Source organism: Podarcis cretensis (assembly GCF_951804945.1).
Source record: "Podarcis cretensis genome assembly, chromosome: 2".
NCBI lineage: Eukaryota > Metazoa > Chordata > Lepidosauria > Squamata > Lacertidae > Podarcis > Podarcis cretensis.
The window spans coordinates 54,525,533-54,542,405 of NC_137171.1; the positions used below are offsets into that span (position 1 = coordinate 54,525,533).

Sequence of the window (16,873 nt, forward strand, 5' to 3'; positions counted from 1 at the left end):
GCAATGAATTCTTGTCAGATGTTTTCTGTCTTAGGCTTGCTCAGCTGCACTATTCAGGTTTCACAGTGATGACCCAATTTAAAATATATGCTTTCCATATTTTTGGCATCACAGGAGAATCTGGAGAAGAAAGGGCCACGTGTTCTTGATCTGGAGCTGGAGTTTGATGAACGGGCCGTACTCATGGAGAATATAGTCTACCTGACAAATTCCTTGGAGGTGAGCATTTGTCAAGGAGCTAATGGCTCAAGTCAAAAGAGCTTGAAGACACACTGAATGTCTATATATGTCTTTTTTGATTTAAGGTTGCACATGCACATTTAATTGTTAAGCTTGCAGAAGTTATTTATCAGTGGATTAGCTTACAAGTCGTGTGTGGGGTGGGAAGTCCCTAATAGAATTACGTGATTACGTTGGTAATCACTTTTTGTATCTGAGTCCAATCCTGCTTGATAGTTTGTTTTTATTTTTTAAATGATATTTATTAAAGTTTCCAATAATACACATAAACACACAAACATACAAACATACACAAACAAAAAACAGGTATAATTTCAATCCTTTTCTTTTTTTTCTTAAACCTTATTTCCCCGACCTCCTCACACCTCCCCCTTCTGTATTATAATTTCATTATCCAATCAGCAAGTCCTCTCCCTTATTTCCTGTAATTTTTAATTTTTCTTTTCCTTCTCCTTAATAAATGCCGCTGAAAAACCCTTAATTTTTAAACCCATATCATTCTAGCCTTCATTAATTTTACAATATTTGTTAATATAATCTTTAACCTTTTTCCTAAAATCAACCCAAATTTCCCTTCCATGATTTCCCCACATTCCATAAAAATTTGCAAAATATATAAAAGAAGAAACATAACGAATTATATTTTTACACCCTTTGGATTCCCACACCCCACCCTCCCTTTCCCGGTTTTGATCCCCAAACCAATGTCCATCAGTCCATCTATGCTCAGCCTGGATCCCTCACGTCAGAGGCTCTTAAATCTCTCTCAATTTCTCTCTGCCGGTTTTTTTGATAGTCCTTTGTATTCAACACCAGATCTCGGAGAAGCTTTGTCTCAATAATGTCCATTTTTCTTCCAGCCAGGCCTCTATATTTAAAGGTGGAGCTCAAATCTTGTTTCTTAAGTCTTTTAAATCTAAATGTCCCATAAGCTCCAACTTCCATCTTAATCAAATTTGTAATCCATAGTTCTTCAGGTCCCCACCTAAGGAGATCTTTCCATTCTTCCTTTATGTCTTTCCTGACAGGCCTCTGGCCTACCTTAATCTTCTGCAGCATTGTAACTTCTCCTTCATTTTCCTCCAAATCCTCATATATCTCTTGTTCCACTTTCTGTTCAGCTGCAACGGCTTCTGTTCCCACTTCAAGGGCTTTTTGTTCAGCAACCAAAACTTGAGTCAAGTCTCTTCCAGTTCCAGTAAAATTGTTTACTGTTTCATTCAGTATTCTTACCCTTGTAGTCAAAATATCGCTCTGTTCCTGGAGCTTTCCCAGGAGATAAAAGTTCCTGTTCAGCTCAGTAAGTATTTTTCCACTTGCAGCCATTTCTTGCAGTGTCCCAAAAATCCCCTCTAGGGGGATTATGGTTACTTAGTATCCTTCCAGTTCCAGTCCAAAAGTCAAAGTAGCTTATTCTTCTTTATTCCCAACAGTTTGTATCCAAATTAAAGAAATCTAACCAGCAAAGTTTCTTTTTATTCCCCGACTTTGACAGCTAGTTTGACAGCTCGGAGGGAATCCGCCATTAGACGATGGCGCTAACCCGGAAGTCCCCTGCTTGATAGTTTGAATGTTGGAAGTATTCAGTAAAAAAAAGAACCTGAAGTTTTGTGGTACTTCAAAGATAACAAATTTATTATGGCATAAACCTGTACAGACATATGCCATAATATTTTTTTTGGTCTTTAAGGTGCCAAGAGGCTCTCCAGATTTTAGTGACCAAGAGCACCCTAAATTGGACTTCTATGTTCAGTATCATTGACCTTCAATGGAAAGGAGAGCTTTTATCAAATGTAGCCAGCTTCTCTCTCTCTCTCTCTCTCTCTCTCTCTCTCTCTCTCTCTCTCATATCATCTTACTACTTTTTACATGAATAATGTTATTGTCCCCAGTTAGCTTGATTTCCTCTCAAGGTAAGAAGATGGTTTGGAAATTCTTGACCATTTTAGTGGAGAATTTATTCAAGATATATCCTCTAAACACGATCATCATCATAATTGAATGGATTTGTAGCCAACCTTTTAGGGTATATCTAACAGCATCTAGCTGTAAGTCAGAGCTGCTGTCAGTTGCTTGGAGATAAATTTATGTAATGGGAAGTGCCTGATTTGGGCCAGTCTTGGGCACAACCTGCTGTCAGCAGTATCTTTCTTTAGAATCTTCATTGCTACAAAGAAATACATGAATGTGCTTCAAGAGAATTAAATGTTGGCATACTCCTGTCATTGCTGTACTATTACCCTCTGCACCACCAATGTTTTGAGCTTTCCCTCTTCTTCCTCCACAGCTGGAACATATAGAATTGAAGTTTTCTTCTGAGGGAGATGAGAAAATCAAAGAAGATTGTTGTCCTGGAAAACCATTCTGCACATTCAGAGTAGAAGTAAGTTTGCAAGTCTACTTCCTTCACTGATTTCTGAGACTTTGTTCCCCACTTAACTACAGTGGTACCTCTAGTTACAAATTTAATTCGTTCTGGAGGTCAGTTCTTAACCTGAAACTGTTCTTAACAAGAGCCGTGCTTTCGCTAACGGGGCCTCTTGTTGCCACTGCGCCGCCGGCAAACAATTTCCGTTCTCATCCTGGGGCAAAGTTCTCAACTCAAGGTAACTCTTCCAGGTTAGCGGAGTTTGTAACCTGAAGCGTTTGTAACCTGAAGCGTTTGTAGCTCGAGGTACCACTGTACTTTATTGTGCCCTGCATGAGGCATCGGGAACTGTTCATGTTTCTGAGAGAAAAGTCTAAGATGCATCACTGAAGGATGGGGCCTAGACCTGCCAGTAATGTCTGGTAAGAGCACCAGTCCTTTCTCCACTTCTCAGTGGTATCTAAGGTTGCACCCTGTTAATTCTACCCATAGAACTCATTAGGAACCACTGAGACTAAGCTCCAATCCTTGGATTCCATTTCTTGATGCTAGACTGGGGACTCTTTTCTGTATAGCTTGACACATGAGAAGCCTGCTATTTTGACATGCAGTGAGTGAGTGCAGCCTGCCAGGCCTTTTGGTTTGGTCCTTGAGACTCTTCTCAAGCCACACTCCCATCCACAGGCAGCAGCCTCCCTGGGTGCCTTTGGCTGGCTGGAATATGCCCTTGGGCTGGGGGATGGAGAGGGGAGTGTGTGAAGAAATATTTTACTTTTCCCTGGTGGGAATGTACAAAGGATTGAATCTAGGGCCTTCTGCATTAAAGCAGATGTTCTGCCACTGAGGTGTAGCCCTTCAGAAAATGGACAGGGCTCCAAGTTCAGCTCCCTAAGGTAACAGGAGGTGATTTTTGGCCAGTCGCTATTGCTTTAGTGACTTCACAAGCTGATCATGAGGATAAAATGTGTGGAGGAGAACAATGAATTCCGCTCTGAGATTCTTGGAGAACAAGCGGGATAAAAATGTAACAATTGCATTAAAACACACACAAATGAATACAGGCGTTCCCCTACTTGCGCATATTTACCTCTCGCGCGACCATGTATATGTGCGATTTCCGGATATAAGTTTTAAAAAGACTTGAACTAAAAAAGGCACAGAAGGACAAAAACAGCCTGAAAAGAGTGGGGAAACCGCAAAAATGGCATGAAAAGAGTGGGAAAATGGCTAGCAATCCCAGGAGCCTTTCAGCTGCAATTCTATGAGGTTTACAGACTTTTTAGATGGTTTCCTCCACCATATGCAATTTCACATAAATGTGTGGTACCCTGGAACGTAACCCCTGTCTAAGTGGGGAGACATCTGTATACATAAGAGTATCAACTGCAGCTGAAATGTTTAGACTTCTAAATATCATTTTGTACAGGTGGAAGTAAGCCATATTGGCAAGTTGTGATCCAAGATATATGGTAACACGTAGCAAGTGTCTACCATCAGGTTGGATATTTGACATTTTTCCACCTTCTACGTCTTGTTTTTCCTATAGCCTGGTGTGTCTGTTTTTCTGGTGAATCCTCAACCAGCAAATGGCCACTTTTCTACAAAAATAGAGGTCAGGCAAGGAGATGGCCGAGATGCAATAATCAGGCGCTTGATGAAGATGGACAGAGGAATCAAAGGTAAAATTTAGGTCAAATAATTCAGCCAGCTAGATGTTAAAATTCCCACAAAGCAGCTTAACCAGTAAATGCTGATTGTCAAAAATGTGTTTTCTTACTCACTGGATGTCTCACACGGTTCTAACTATAAAAGCAGGCCCCTGTTCACTTACTATTTGTATTGGTTTTCTGTGGCACTGTTTGTGTGCAACTCACTTTACAATCTTGTCAATCTAATATTTGTCAGATGCTACCAAAAGAGACCTTTGCTACGGTGATTCTTACAGGAGGTTTGCTGATTAGAAAAGAGCACCAATTGTGTATACACTTCACTTGATTTTATAGACGCTTCCTTTATTATGGTATCAGTAATGGTTTGAACAATGACCAGACTGTTAGCTGCGTCCCCCTGTGGTCAGAAGATCCCTGTGGGATCAGCTTGCCTTGAGTCATTCCTTCCTCTTGGAGTTGTCCGGAATTTGGAGCAGAGCCCAAGATTCATTTCTTGTAGATATGCCTGTTGATAGCAATGATCAATTACTGTTAGTGAAGATGTTGAATCAGGATGGACTCAGCAATGATTTTCTAGCTAAAAAGAGACTAAATTGTATTATTTTTGAGCTCATGCCAAGACTCTGGCCCCCTCATACTCTTAGGTAACCTCACTGGCAGCACAGCCTTAGCATAGCCCACCATGAACATCTTTATCCCTTTTCCTGAAACTAACCTCACAGTGTCGGTTGCAGCAGGAGGAGCTTCATGTTGGGGAGCAGGTATATGCATCTGGTACCAGAGCCCCTATTGTGCTCTGGAATGCTGCTGCAGCAGGAACCCAGAATTTCTGGGATAGGGTTGGAGCCACAGCCAAGGCCATTATGAGCCTGAGCCAGAACTTCACAGGACAACTGTGTTCACCTGGGGATTTCCGAGCCTACTTCCTCCCTCCTTCCCTCCCTCCAGATCTGAAGTCAGCTCCCTCTCCACCAGCTAATGTTCGCTTATTTCAGACCTGATCCTGCAACTTAAATGTGAAAGATGCATTAATCCATTTCAAGTCCCCTGAGCCACCCACTCCCACTCAACTCACACTTTCTTAATGCATGAACCACATTATTTTCAAGTCTTAAATTTCAAACTATACAGTGTTAGAGGTGGTAAGTATTAGCTCCATCTCCCTGAAAGCACTTAGGGTTCACCAGCAGTAATGACTTGTAGCATAAAGGCATTAAAGCAAATGCACATTCTCACTCAAGAGCCGGATTTGACATCCATAGCTGCTGTGAAAAAATATCTCTTTCTTTCTTGTAATATAGAAGTTAGCTTTAACAAATTATTTATTTGTCAGTTAAGGCTGAAAACAAATTTGTAAAAATTGCTTGCGTTTAAAAATATAAAATGTTACCAATTCTGTGTCCCAAAGTTCTTGAGATTATTTACTCTGGATGTTCCTTTGGTACCATTTTCAATTTTCACCATAATGTTCTTTAATTCTAAACCTTAAATTTGGTGACTTTGTTTTAAAATTCAGATTGAAAATCTTAGTTGTCAGATCTAACAAATATGCTCACAGAAAAACCCACATGCTGGCTTCAGTCTGCGCCATCAAATGCCGTTTACCAAAACAAAATTGTTTTGCGTTGTTTCTGAAAGATGCTTGGGCTTTGACAAACCTCCTGGGAGAAAGAGTTTGATGACTCAAGGATTATTTTTGTTTGCAATGGGAGTTGCCGGGGGTGGACGGGCAGAGAGTAAATGTTAACAGGGTTCTGCAGCTGCGCCCTCCTGAGTGATCAGAGGTGGTAAAAAACTGTGTGGATGAGCAACGTTTGTGTATTCCTCCTCACCCCCTGTACCTCTTGTCTTAATGGTCTTCTAGCAAGCTTAGATAACCCGGGGGCGTTATCCAGTTAAGGTGTCAGTGCACAGCAGGGCTTGCCCCCTCCTTCCCTACATGCACCCTGCACCTTCCCCAAATCTGCTCCAGAGTGTTGGAGAAGCACCTAGAACAGATTCGGGGAGAAGCCTGCTGCAAAAGTGGAAATCCTTGTACTGATGGAATGCATTACTCATCTGTACTTTAGAGACAACCCCAGGAGTAAGCAGCTTTTACAGAAGGTGTATTTTGAGGTGACTTCTGTTTACATTCTTAAGTGTATCCTCAAATTAGAACACGTTGAGTTCTTTCCTGTTATCCAGTTGCTAATGGCCTTATTTTGCAGGCATTTCGCCCTTCTAATTAAACTGTTTAAAGGAAGCAAGGCATTAAGCCTGAAGTTCAGGTTGCTCTGCTTTTAAAAGAAATTCTGTCAGTTCTGTTCAGCAGAGACAATTTCCTGTTTGCTTGCTGGCTTTGCTGATTCCAGCAATTGTGAGAGAATTATTTCTTGGTCCAAACTTTTCACGTCGTATAATTTATTTCCTCATCACTTTGGCGGCTTGTGTGTTTTGATCCTAGGAAGAGAGACAATTTTTATATTACAGTGTGAAGTTGTATTTTCAGAAAAGAGCTGAGAGGAAGAAGTCTATAACTTGTCTTGCAAAGCAAAAATGGAGTACTGCACATTTCAGGCTCGGGCAGGCAATTACTAGAGATGCACAACCTGATAGTTTGAAGTGAATGAAAAGCAATTGAGAGTAAATCAGTAATTCTTCCAAACTGTTGTTTCCAGAAGATGTCACTGTTAGGCAGGCACTTGAAAAGATTATCTGATAAAAGCTAGTGGTGAAAGAGCAGCAACTTAGGCAGACTAAAATAGCTGGCTCATTAGGAAAGTTCTGCTTCGCAGTTCTTACTGAGAAATCGTTTGAACTTATTTAAAGGACTTCTTTTTAAAAAAGCAGTTGCATCTAATAACAAAACCAAGACAACATTTCTGCTTGTATTAAAACATTTCTAGTTTTAACCATCTTTCCTCTCACAATTCATGCAGGCGATGTTCCTCCCTCCCTTTTATGTTGAATATTTCTGACATAAAAGAGAGGAATGAGAGATAAAGAAGGGTTGTTGGGGAGGAAGTAAGATATGAGATGGAGAGTATACTGTAAACTACTTGGTTCTCCGGGGAAACATCTCCGTACATTTTTGATATAATTCCTCTAGATTTTCTTAATGGCCTCTTGACCCCCCCTTTTTTTTTACTTCCATGCCTGTTTGGCTGTTAGTCATGCCTGAAAAAGAATGGCGTATAACTGGAAACTGCAAGGGCGTTTAACTTAAAATTGCAGTTAAAGCTGTTGCCGGACTTCCAATGGGCTCCCTGCCCCTGCTCCCCTGGCTGGAAGCCAAGGTTGGTTTGTGAATGGTGCCCATAGCCTGCCACCCAGATCCAGGGGTGAGTGAGTGGGCAGCAGGTTGGGCTGGTGAGCCCTGGTGCCCGTGGCCAGAACCCAGCCTGGTCAAGCACTAGCATCAGGCCTGATTGCAGTAGATAAGAGGAAATTACATAGTTCATTTGTTCAGGGTTGAACTGGGAGGACACCTTTGACTTTTTTCTCTAGAGCCATTCTTCCTCTTTCTTGCCCGAATGAATGGCTGCAGGTCACTGAACAGCTAATTAAAAACTTCAGTATTAATAGACAGAGGGCACAATGCTAAGGAAGTGGCTGATGTTTCCCCGGCATCGTAATTTGCTTGAAGGAAAGCTACTGAAAAGTTTCTGTAAGCCATTTTGCTTTGTACCGAGTTAAAACACAAAACTTTACATAGTAAATTTATTCAACCTCATATTAAAACACCCATAAAATTACACACACCCCTCAGTGTTTCTGTCCTGCTGTTGCAGGAGGGCAATTGGAGGTCTTTATGTATCCCTCTGTAGTTGGAAGTGTTTGCTCACTTTTTATGCTGAGGCACACCTCGGTGTCAGTGCATTCATGTTGGATATTCTTGAACCCACACTGCCTTTTAATTAAGTCTTGGTTATTAAGGGCTTCTGTAGCCTTTGAGGCAAATGGCCTGGACAACAGCTTGTAAACATCTGTCAAGGCGCTATTGGGGCAGTTAGAGTTTCAGCAGCCCAGGCTAATGCTCTCTCCTTGCGAGGTACCTTGCCTGAACTGCCTTGTGATTTGTATTATTGTATAAAAATGCACATGTCTTACAAGTGTATTCTTTCTCTCCCCGCCCGCCCTCCAGATCTTTCCAAAGTGAAACTAATGCGTTTTGATGACCCTCTCCTGGGCCCACGCCGTGTTCCTGTGCTCGGTAAAGAAGATGCTGAGAAATCTCCCATTTTAGATCAAGCTATCTTTCACATAGACCTTGCTGAAAAGAGGGTTCGTCTCACTGAGAATGGACGAACAACAGATATTGGGGATACGCTAGTCTATATCATTAATTAGATTTTTGCACCGAGCTGGGATATGAATGTTTTAAATAACATGAACAGCTTTCAAGCGATCTAGTGGACCACAACAAATTTAATTTCTTGCTTGGGGAGGGGAAGGAAACTTAATCTTGCATGTAGATCAGGGTCCTTAATTTTTAAATGTGGTATAATAAATATATTTTCCATCCCCTGTGACTTTCTTTTGAAAATAATCTCACTGACCTAAATCAAGACACAGTTCAGAAACACCTTTTTAAAAATGCATGAAAAATGACACACACAAGAGTGTGCAATACGAACATCTTAGGGCCGTGATAGACTTCTGGTGTTCACGTTGGAATATTCAGAGTTGAAAGATGGTGGAGCCATACATGCATGTGGTTGCATTTCCTCAGCAGCCTTCTTTATTTTTTTAAAAAAAAGAAAGGCAGAGGAAGGAGAGCAGTCTGGAGAAGAAGCAGTTTCTGAGGAGCCATTCCACTGCTTATGTTTTCCACCCTTGACTTCATCACTTTGTTCTTGTACCAGATCCATTCCTCTCTTGTTCTCTGGCTCTTTTTTTGCAGTGGTGGGTGGGTTGGAGGGAGTCCCTTCTGGTGACTAAGTGAGGCATGCACAACTGCTGTGGCAGAAGAGGAAACTGTAGCAAGGCTCAGGAGGAGTTGGGATCAAAGGGAAGTCATGGGCTAAATGAGAAGGCTCCATGGGTCTATTGTGCTCCCTGGGTCAGCAGTTCCTCATCCCTGTACTGCACCATAAATCCCTTTACCTACCTGTCTACTCTTTCCAACTATAACTGAGGATGGGAAGCTGTGTCTGACCAAGCTGTTCCAAAGCTGGATAACTCTAGACTGAATGCAGTGGAGACAGTGCCCTGCTGAAGTGCTGACCTGGTTCTATGGTGGTACTGTGATATTAGTGTGTTAGGGAGGGGAGGTGATAAAGAAGGTAAAGGTGGGCATTTCACAAGAGCGTGTTTCAGCTTTATTTTACTTAAATGGGGTACTTTCTATTACCATTTCCAAAGCATCGTACAATTTTACCAACAAGTTGTACAAGTAAAATACTTAATGCTGGCAGTGGCAAAAACCGTGCTGAAAACAAATAAGACTCAAAACACTAATTGTGGAGCATACTTTTATTTTAACCTGGCACTTAATGTTATCAATCCCACGTCTGATCTGGGTTGGTATCACTCTCTCCAAATTCTACCTTCATCACCTTGCAAGGCAAAAGCACCTAGAAGATGATTGATTGATGGTGTTTTAACTCCACCGCAGCAACAACTGGTGTGCTGCAGCTTGGGAAGTTGAGCTGGTTTGAAAACAAAAGTTGGAACTTTCTCCTAAAGCTCAGAAGCCATTCTAAAGAATGCCTTTGTAAGAAAAAATGCATGTGGTAGTCAACATCAAAGATAAAAGCTGGTGTAACAAACTATGATGTTCATCCACCAAAATGTCTGATTTGGAATCAATGTAAAATGCTGTTCACAAACTTCTTGAAATGGGAGTTTCTTTCCTGCTTCCAGAAATTGTTTGAAGGTGGATACTCGGAATCGCACCCTACAGTCTTCCTACAAAAACAAAATTCCTCATACCTAGGAAAATCTTGCTTTACCTTTTCTTTTATAAGTGTCAGCTCCTTGGGAGTCAACATAGTACACCAAGAGGAGGAAAGGTTAAAGCAGGATTATGTGCACCCCATCAGAAGAGATGCTTTCCCATTGTTTGCCATTGCAAGGCAAGCCCACTCCTTTGCCTTTGTGGGTCTGTTGATTCATTGATCTTCCATCCTCAGAAGCGCAGCAGGCATCTAAGTTACTTACTAACCAGTTCCTTTTTCCTACTCCAAAAAAAGAAGAGGAGTGGGTAAAGGCTACATCCTCTCTTTTCTCCTCTTTTCAATACTTTGATCATGCTCTCTGCAGCCAGCCAGGCTGCCTCCCAGCATCTCTCTAACTATAGCATGCCAGCACGAAAATGAGCAGTTCTAACTCTGCAATTATGCTGTCTGCTGAATGCCTGCCTTTGCGGCAAGAGGAGCCCAAACTGTGGAGGGAGAACAAATTACAGCCAGGGCAGAAGGCTAACTGCGCCCTGTGGCTTGAGAGAGCTGGCAGAAACAGGTGGCCTTGGCCCAGATCCCCTGTTGGCACACATAAAACTCGGAGAAAGGCAGCACAGATTGTCAGCCCAGCCAAGGGAACCAACAGGCACCACCACCATTGTTTTGCAGATGATGCTGTCTGCAAGGGAGGGAAATACTTTTAAAAGGAGGGAAAGGGTGGCAATGTAATAACCTAGTAGCCACAGGTATTATAATATGTACAATTGTGGCTCTGAAAATTACCGCTTTTTTCAGTGTATAAGATGCCTCCATGTGTAAGACACCCTATTTTTTTGAACCCAAAATTAAATCAATATTTTAAAATAGTTAGGGTTGCCAAGTTTAGGGTTGCCATATTTCAAGAGCCTGAGCCCAGCCACCCACACCTGAACCCATATGCATTCACCATCTGTGTATAAGATGACCCCCAATTTTTTACTATCTTTTTTTAAAGCAAAAAAACAAACAGAAAAATACAGTATATCTAAATAGACTGCTGCACTGTCTCTGCCCCCCACCCCCCACTCCACTGCTGCCTGTCTACACCTTTGGATGCTCTGAAGTTTGACCTTGTTAGAACGGTGTCAGTCCCTCTCAGTTTGCATTAGCATTCCTGCGCAGCCCGTGTTACTCCTGATTCTCTTTCCCAGTTCCTCCGGGGTCAGGCCAGCTCAAGAGCTGTTCTGTAAGTCATTAACGGGTCATAGTGCAAACCGCGTTCCTGTTGTGTAGCTGCGGTGCGCAGTGGCCGGTGGGAACAGTTGACACGGTATATTTACAGCAAACAATATGTGCTACTGCCAAATGGCTTGCTTGTTTTCCTTAACATACAGAACAATTACTGGCCTTTGCAACTTTAAAAAATGTGAATGATTAGAGCAGGGGCCAAGTGCGGACCTCTGGGTCTCTCTGCCTGGCCCTTGGTCACATCCCTCACCAGCCCTATTTCATGCCCTCAATTGTTTTCCATGGAACTGTATAGTTAGAAGGGACCTCCAAGAGTCAACCCCCATGCAATACTGGAATCACAGCTAAAGAATCCCTAACAGCCACCCAACTTCTCTTTAAAAGCCGTAGACCATTCCACAGATCTTAATGTCAGAGAATTCTTCCTAACGTTTAGTTGGAATCACAGTATATTCAGTGTGTCTGGAATGTGCCCTTGATCACTGACAATGCCTCTTGCTTGCTTCAATGCAATATGGAGAGGGGCATGTGAGTGCCAGGAAATAGCTCACCGGTAAGTCTTATAATCCTTGCTTGGCTCACCGTCCCCACCATTGTCATGTGACCCATGGAAGATTGGCCGGAGGTTCCCTGCCCTCACTTTTTGCCATTTCTCACTGCTCCTTAATGAAGCGTGTGGCAATGAAGAAAGCAATTAAAAATTACAAGGCATAAAAATAGTAAGGATATAAAAGCAAAAGCAATGAACAGCAGCAAAAACATTTCAATAAAACATTTCACAGGAGAGAAGGCCCTGTCTCTTGTGCCCCAACGTGAACCACTTGTTTACTCTGAGTTACATTTGCCATTTTATGGCTCATTCACCAAGCTGGGAGACACCCTTTTGGAGCTCTTCACAATTTCTTTTTTGTTTTAACAGTCCTGAACAATTTAATATAAACAGCAAACTTGGTCACCTCACTACTCCCTCCTGACTCTAGATCACTAAAAAACACAGGTCCCAATACGGAGTCTGGGGAATCCACTTTCTACATCCTTCCATTGGGAGAACTGTTTATTTATTCCTGCTCTCTGCTTCCTGCTACTTAACCATTTCGGCTTCATTCTACTTCGGAATCATAGCAAGTATATAGACATTTGTAGCAATATCACTATCTAGTTGCAAATGAGCTGAATTCTAGGCTGTAGTGTTTATGGGCTGAGGTTTGTAGATCTTTTCTCCTCTCCCTAGAAGCAACAGTTTCCCTTGTTTGATGTCTGCTTCCTGTAGAAAATTGGAGTCCATTTTGGACCCAACCTAGCAAGAGAAATCTGTGTTGTGCACTCCTGCTGCTAGGCAGGGGAAACGGGGGGGGGGGGGGGGGAGAGGAGAGACCCATTTGAAATGGACCATTTCTTGAAATGCTTGAGCAGCAACTGAGAAGCTAAATGGACTGCTCTGTGTGTTTTATTGATGTCCAGGAGGTGGCACTGTAAGTCAGGAACTTAGTTCCCTTGGAACTGATAAGATCTAAGGATGTGGGGGTGGGGAGAGAAGAGAGAGATTTATTGGGGATAAAAATCTCCATGCAGTTTACAAAACTGTTGACACTCAATTGGTCTGTTGGAAGAAATTGGAGTAGGTTCATTTTTAACAAGGAATAATCTGTCTGTCTGTCTATCTGTCTATCATCTATCTATCTATACATACTGATGTAAAGTCAAATGAAGTGGATGAGGAAACAAACTTGTTTTATACTCTAGAACAATTTGAATGGGAATAAGCAGCCAAAGTCCAGAGGCAAGAGGGATGGGCTCTGACATAGTGGCAGCAGGCAAGAGTAGGCAGTGACTGTGCCTATTTCCTGGTACTTTTCCTATTTATTCTCTTTTTGTCTTTTCTGGGGCTGCATTTAAAAAAAGAATTGTGCATATGTGCGCTAGTTTCTGTCCTCTCTTCTAGGCCTTGTTTTATAAACAAGGAATACAATCCACCAAAGCAATGAATTGCAGGGAAACCCCGTTGTAATGAATGGGATTTCAGTAAGTTGTGGCTAATTTCCCTCCCACTGCTCTCAATGTGACTTGATGGCCACTAACTCCTTGTCTGCTTGTGCCCTAAATTTCTGAATGGTAGGTAGGAACACTGACTCTAGCGCACATGCATGTACAGACAGCCTCTTTCCCATTCATAGAGGGTGATGATGAGGAGGGGGCAGACCTAGCATGTTTGTTTCTGCAGCCTCCCCTTGCTTGTTTGATTAGTACACCACAGTAACACTTGAAGGGATCTCATGTATACAAAGTATTTGTGAAGAAGAGAGGACGACCCTCCTCTTTGATATCTATGCAATTCAGTGTGATGTCTGTGAAGCAGCACTTATGCATGTTCATTTGGATGTGTATAGGTGTTCCATGCAATCTCACAGAAAGTTGGATTGTGTGCGGTGCCTAAAGGCATTCAGCTAACCTTGCACAGGTTTCCCTTGGCATACAGCATGCAGTACAAGTTGAAGGAAAACAAATACATTTCCTTCTCCTGAACTTCTAGTTAATGCATGTGTCAGTTTAGACCACATGAGGGCACTGTGTCTGTAGTGATCAAGCCAACACTTGTTTGTATGCCTCTCTGTTTAAGTTAATTCCAGCTGGGCCCTCTTGGTTTGTTGTTCTCTCCAGACAAGGTGTCTGCTATTTTCTTTCTTATCCTCACTAAACCTGTAAATAGTTCCTGCATGCATAAAGCCTTTAAACTCCATAAATTGTAAATGATTATTCCTGTTGTGACGTGGGGTTTGTGATTTCAGCTCTCTTGACATAATATGCTGGAGACAGTTCTCTAGTAACACTTCTTTATTAAGCAACAAGACTGGGGCCTGAGGAGGGGAGAGCTACATTTATAGGGACAGGGAACTAGCTAGAAAGGATACATTTTGGAGGGAACAATATCAGGCAATCACAGTCCTGCCTTTTGGAGGAAACCAATAAGACAGAGGATCCAAATACAGCAGCTTAAATGAACCAATAGTAGCTGTACCCTCTGGAACCAAAAGGCAGTTACTTTACCCTAATGCAAATACAGACAATAATAATACAGATATAAAATCCTTTGACTCAATACACAACAATTGAATACAATTCACCCAAGCTGCAAGGTCTGCTAATTGTATACAGAGAGAGGTTGAGGACACTGGGGCTGTGCATGCATTATATTAGAGGCAGGACCAGTAACAAAGTTCCATGTCCCACACATACCTTCAAGAGAGCTAATGAGTCATGGTATGGGGGCAGGCTCAGGAAGTGAAATAAAGTAAGAAAATAAAGGATTGCCCCTACTTTATCTGTGAAACATTAGTGGATATGTAATTACATTGTATTATCTTTTCCCCTTCAAATTATGCGATGGTAGGACACATTATTTTGGGAACATTGGGCTCTTTTAAGGCTCCCCAGTTGGGGCACAGCTCTTCCTAATATAGAAGGCTTCAGGCTGAAAACTTTCTCCAAACCAAAATGCATACTGAATGGAGTTATTCCAGGGATACCTGAGCTAGCAGTTTAGCTTTGAGTCATCTGTAAAGAGCAGCTGGCTTGCCATTTCTACTTAATATACACACCCCTTAATTTCTTCATTTTCAATTCCTCCCTCCTTAATATGAAATTTTATCTTCATGGCTTTGTTAACTCAGTTTTCTAATGTTGATTTTCTAGAGTTCTCTGATTAGGCTTCTGAAAGGCTGGTAGCAAGCTGCAAGTCCTAAAATTGGATCAAACACCACATTGAAAAAGTTTCAGTCTCAATTTAGCCAAACACTGAAGCATCACAAAGTTGCATTTCCACAATTTTGACATTTTAATATTAAGCCTGCTTTTCAACATTTTGCAACTTTATATTTCAAAGATTAGAAGGCAGAACAATAAATAAACCTTGCTGAGTGCATGGTCTTACCTTGAATTTTAATCTTAGCTCAGGTGTCGAAAACTTTAATATTCCTCTTAATATTTCAAAAACCTCCAAGTGGCAGTTATTAAACACTTAAAACAAATACACAACCTAAAACCAATAAAGCAACAATATAAAACACAAAACTAACTACAGTGCCACATATATCTCCCTTATTTATGTAATACTTTTTTCAACTTTTCCATGCTACCCAAGAACAAATGTTCTCTGGGCAGATTACAAGCAAAAAATGCCCAAGGAGTCTTTGCCAGCAGAAACCCTGCAGGAGGATGTCAGCAATGGGGCTTTCCCTCTCTATCCCCCTGCAATACCCCCTGTAATTGCTTTTTGGGGTGGGGGTCGGGACAATCTCTAGATGCATCTCACATGGGGTGAAGAGAGGGGGTTCTTCCATCTGGCAAGCTGGAATGCTTGCGCTGGAAGAATGTATGTGCACTATTTTGATCCATCTGGAAATTAAACCCAAAACAGAATGAAACCAGCAGCACAGAATAACTGCACAATAGCTCCAAGAAGCACCAAATGATATTTAAGATTGCAGCAGATGAGATGCACTGGTAGATATAGAGTCAACACTGGAAAAAAAAAAATCTCTAGTATCCATCAACCCAATTTCATCCAGTGGTGGTTGCCACCATGAGAAGGAACATTTAGCATTTCTACAAACAATATACACCATCTGTACTACAGACAAAGACAGTAGCATCAGAGCTGGCCCACCCATGAGGCAAGATGAGGTGACCACCTTAGGCGGCAGGGTCCACTGGGGCAGCAGATCCCAATGCTCACCTTTCTTCCCCACCTTGTTCCTGCTGTAGGTCTTCCCTAACCCCTTCTTCCCTGGCAGGGAGTGCGGTGCCATTTTGGAGTCTGCCTTGGGTACCAAAATGTCACGGGCTGGCTCTGAGTATCATACCACTTTGAACAGTCAGAGTGGTTTAACAATCAATCAATAGGGGTATCCTAACAACTCTCAGTATCCTTAACAAACCACTGTTCCCAGGATTCGGGGAAGCCATGGCTTTTTTAAAGCCACTATGCTTTAAATGCATAGTGCAGACAGGGCCATATTTGAAAACAATCTTCTGTCATGCATCTCCATATGTCAGTGTTATGTAAATCTACTAGGATCTGTGTTTTCATGCAATAAATATAATTTGGTTGGAGAACTGCATGGCAAAATTTAGAGAAGCACAAATTTGGGAGGGTGTATTTGTTTGTAAATTGTTTTGGGAACTGAAAATTAGATATGATCACATTTTAATGTGAAGCAAACCACATTTCTCCCCCATTTCTTATCTGCTGCAGCAGATTGTTTCCAAACAGAGATTTGACAGAACTTCATTTCCCATGTATATCCTTCTAAAATATTCTAAAGATGGTCTTTCTATCTTTAAATCAGCAAAAAATGCATGCAGTAAAATGGGTGTTATTCGGGTGTTTGCAGTTCACAGCAGTAGTCTATACAAAGTTAATTTATTGTGACACTAAAATGGAGAATGCTGTGATGTCATCAGTCTTGTGCAAACATTCTAGAAACTCC

At 41.7% G+C, this 16,873-nt stretch overlaps 1 protein-coding gene and 1 long non-coding RNA gene across 3 annotated transcripts in view; one reads left to right on the forward strand and one right to left on the reverse strand.

Moving 5' to 3' along the window:
• The window catches only part of LARS1 (leucyl-tRNA synthetase 1), a 45,185-nt gene extending 36,404 nt beyond the window's left edge, over positions 1-8,781 (forward strand). For both annotated transcript variants that reach the window (XM_079967928.1, XM_079967927.1), the window contains exons 29-32: positions 115-219; positions 2,528-2,623; positions 4,155-4,287; positions 8,402-8,781. In XM_079967928.1, the coding sequence (XP_079824054.1) occupies positions 115-219; positions 2,528-2,623; positions 4,155-4,287; positions 8,402-8,607 (540 nt within the window). In that variant the 3' untranslated portion in view covers positions 8,608-8,781. The remainder of the gene's footprint in view (positions 1-114; positions 220-2,527; positions 2,624-4,154; positions 4,288-8,401) is intronic.
• LOC307211423 lies at positions 4,296-16,764 on the reverse strand. The gene is made up of 3 exons (XR_013836443.1): positions 16,671-16,764; positions 14,984-15,114; positions 4,296-4,783 (listed from the first exon to the last, which is right to left on the reverse strand). It is a non-coding gene; the product is annotated as an uncharacterized lncRNA (long non-coding RNA).
• Between the last annotated feature and the right edge of the window lie 109 nt (positions 16,765-16,873).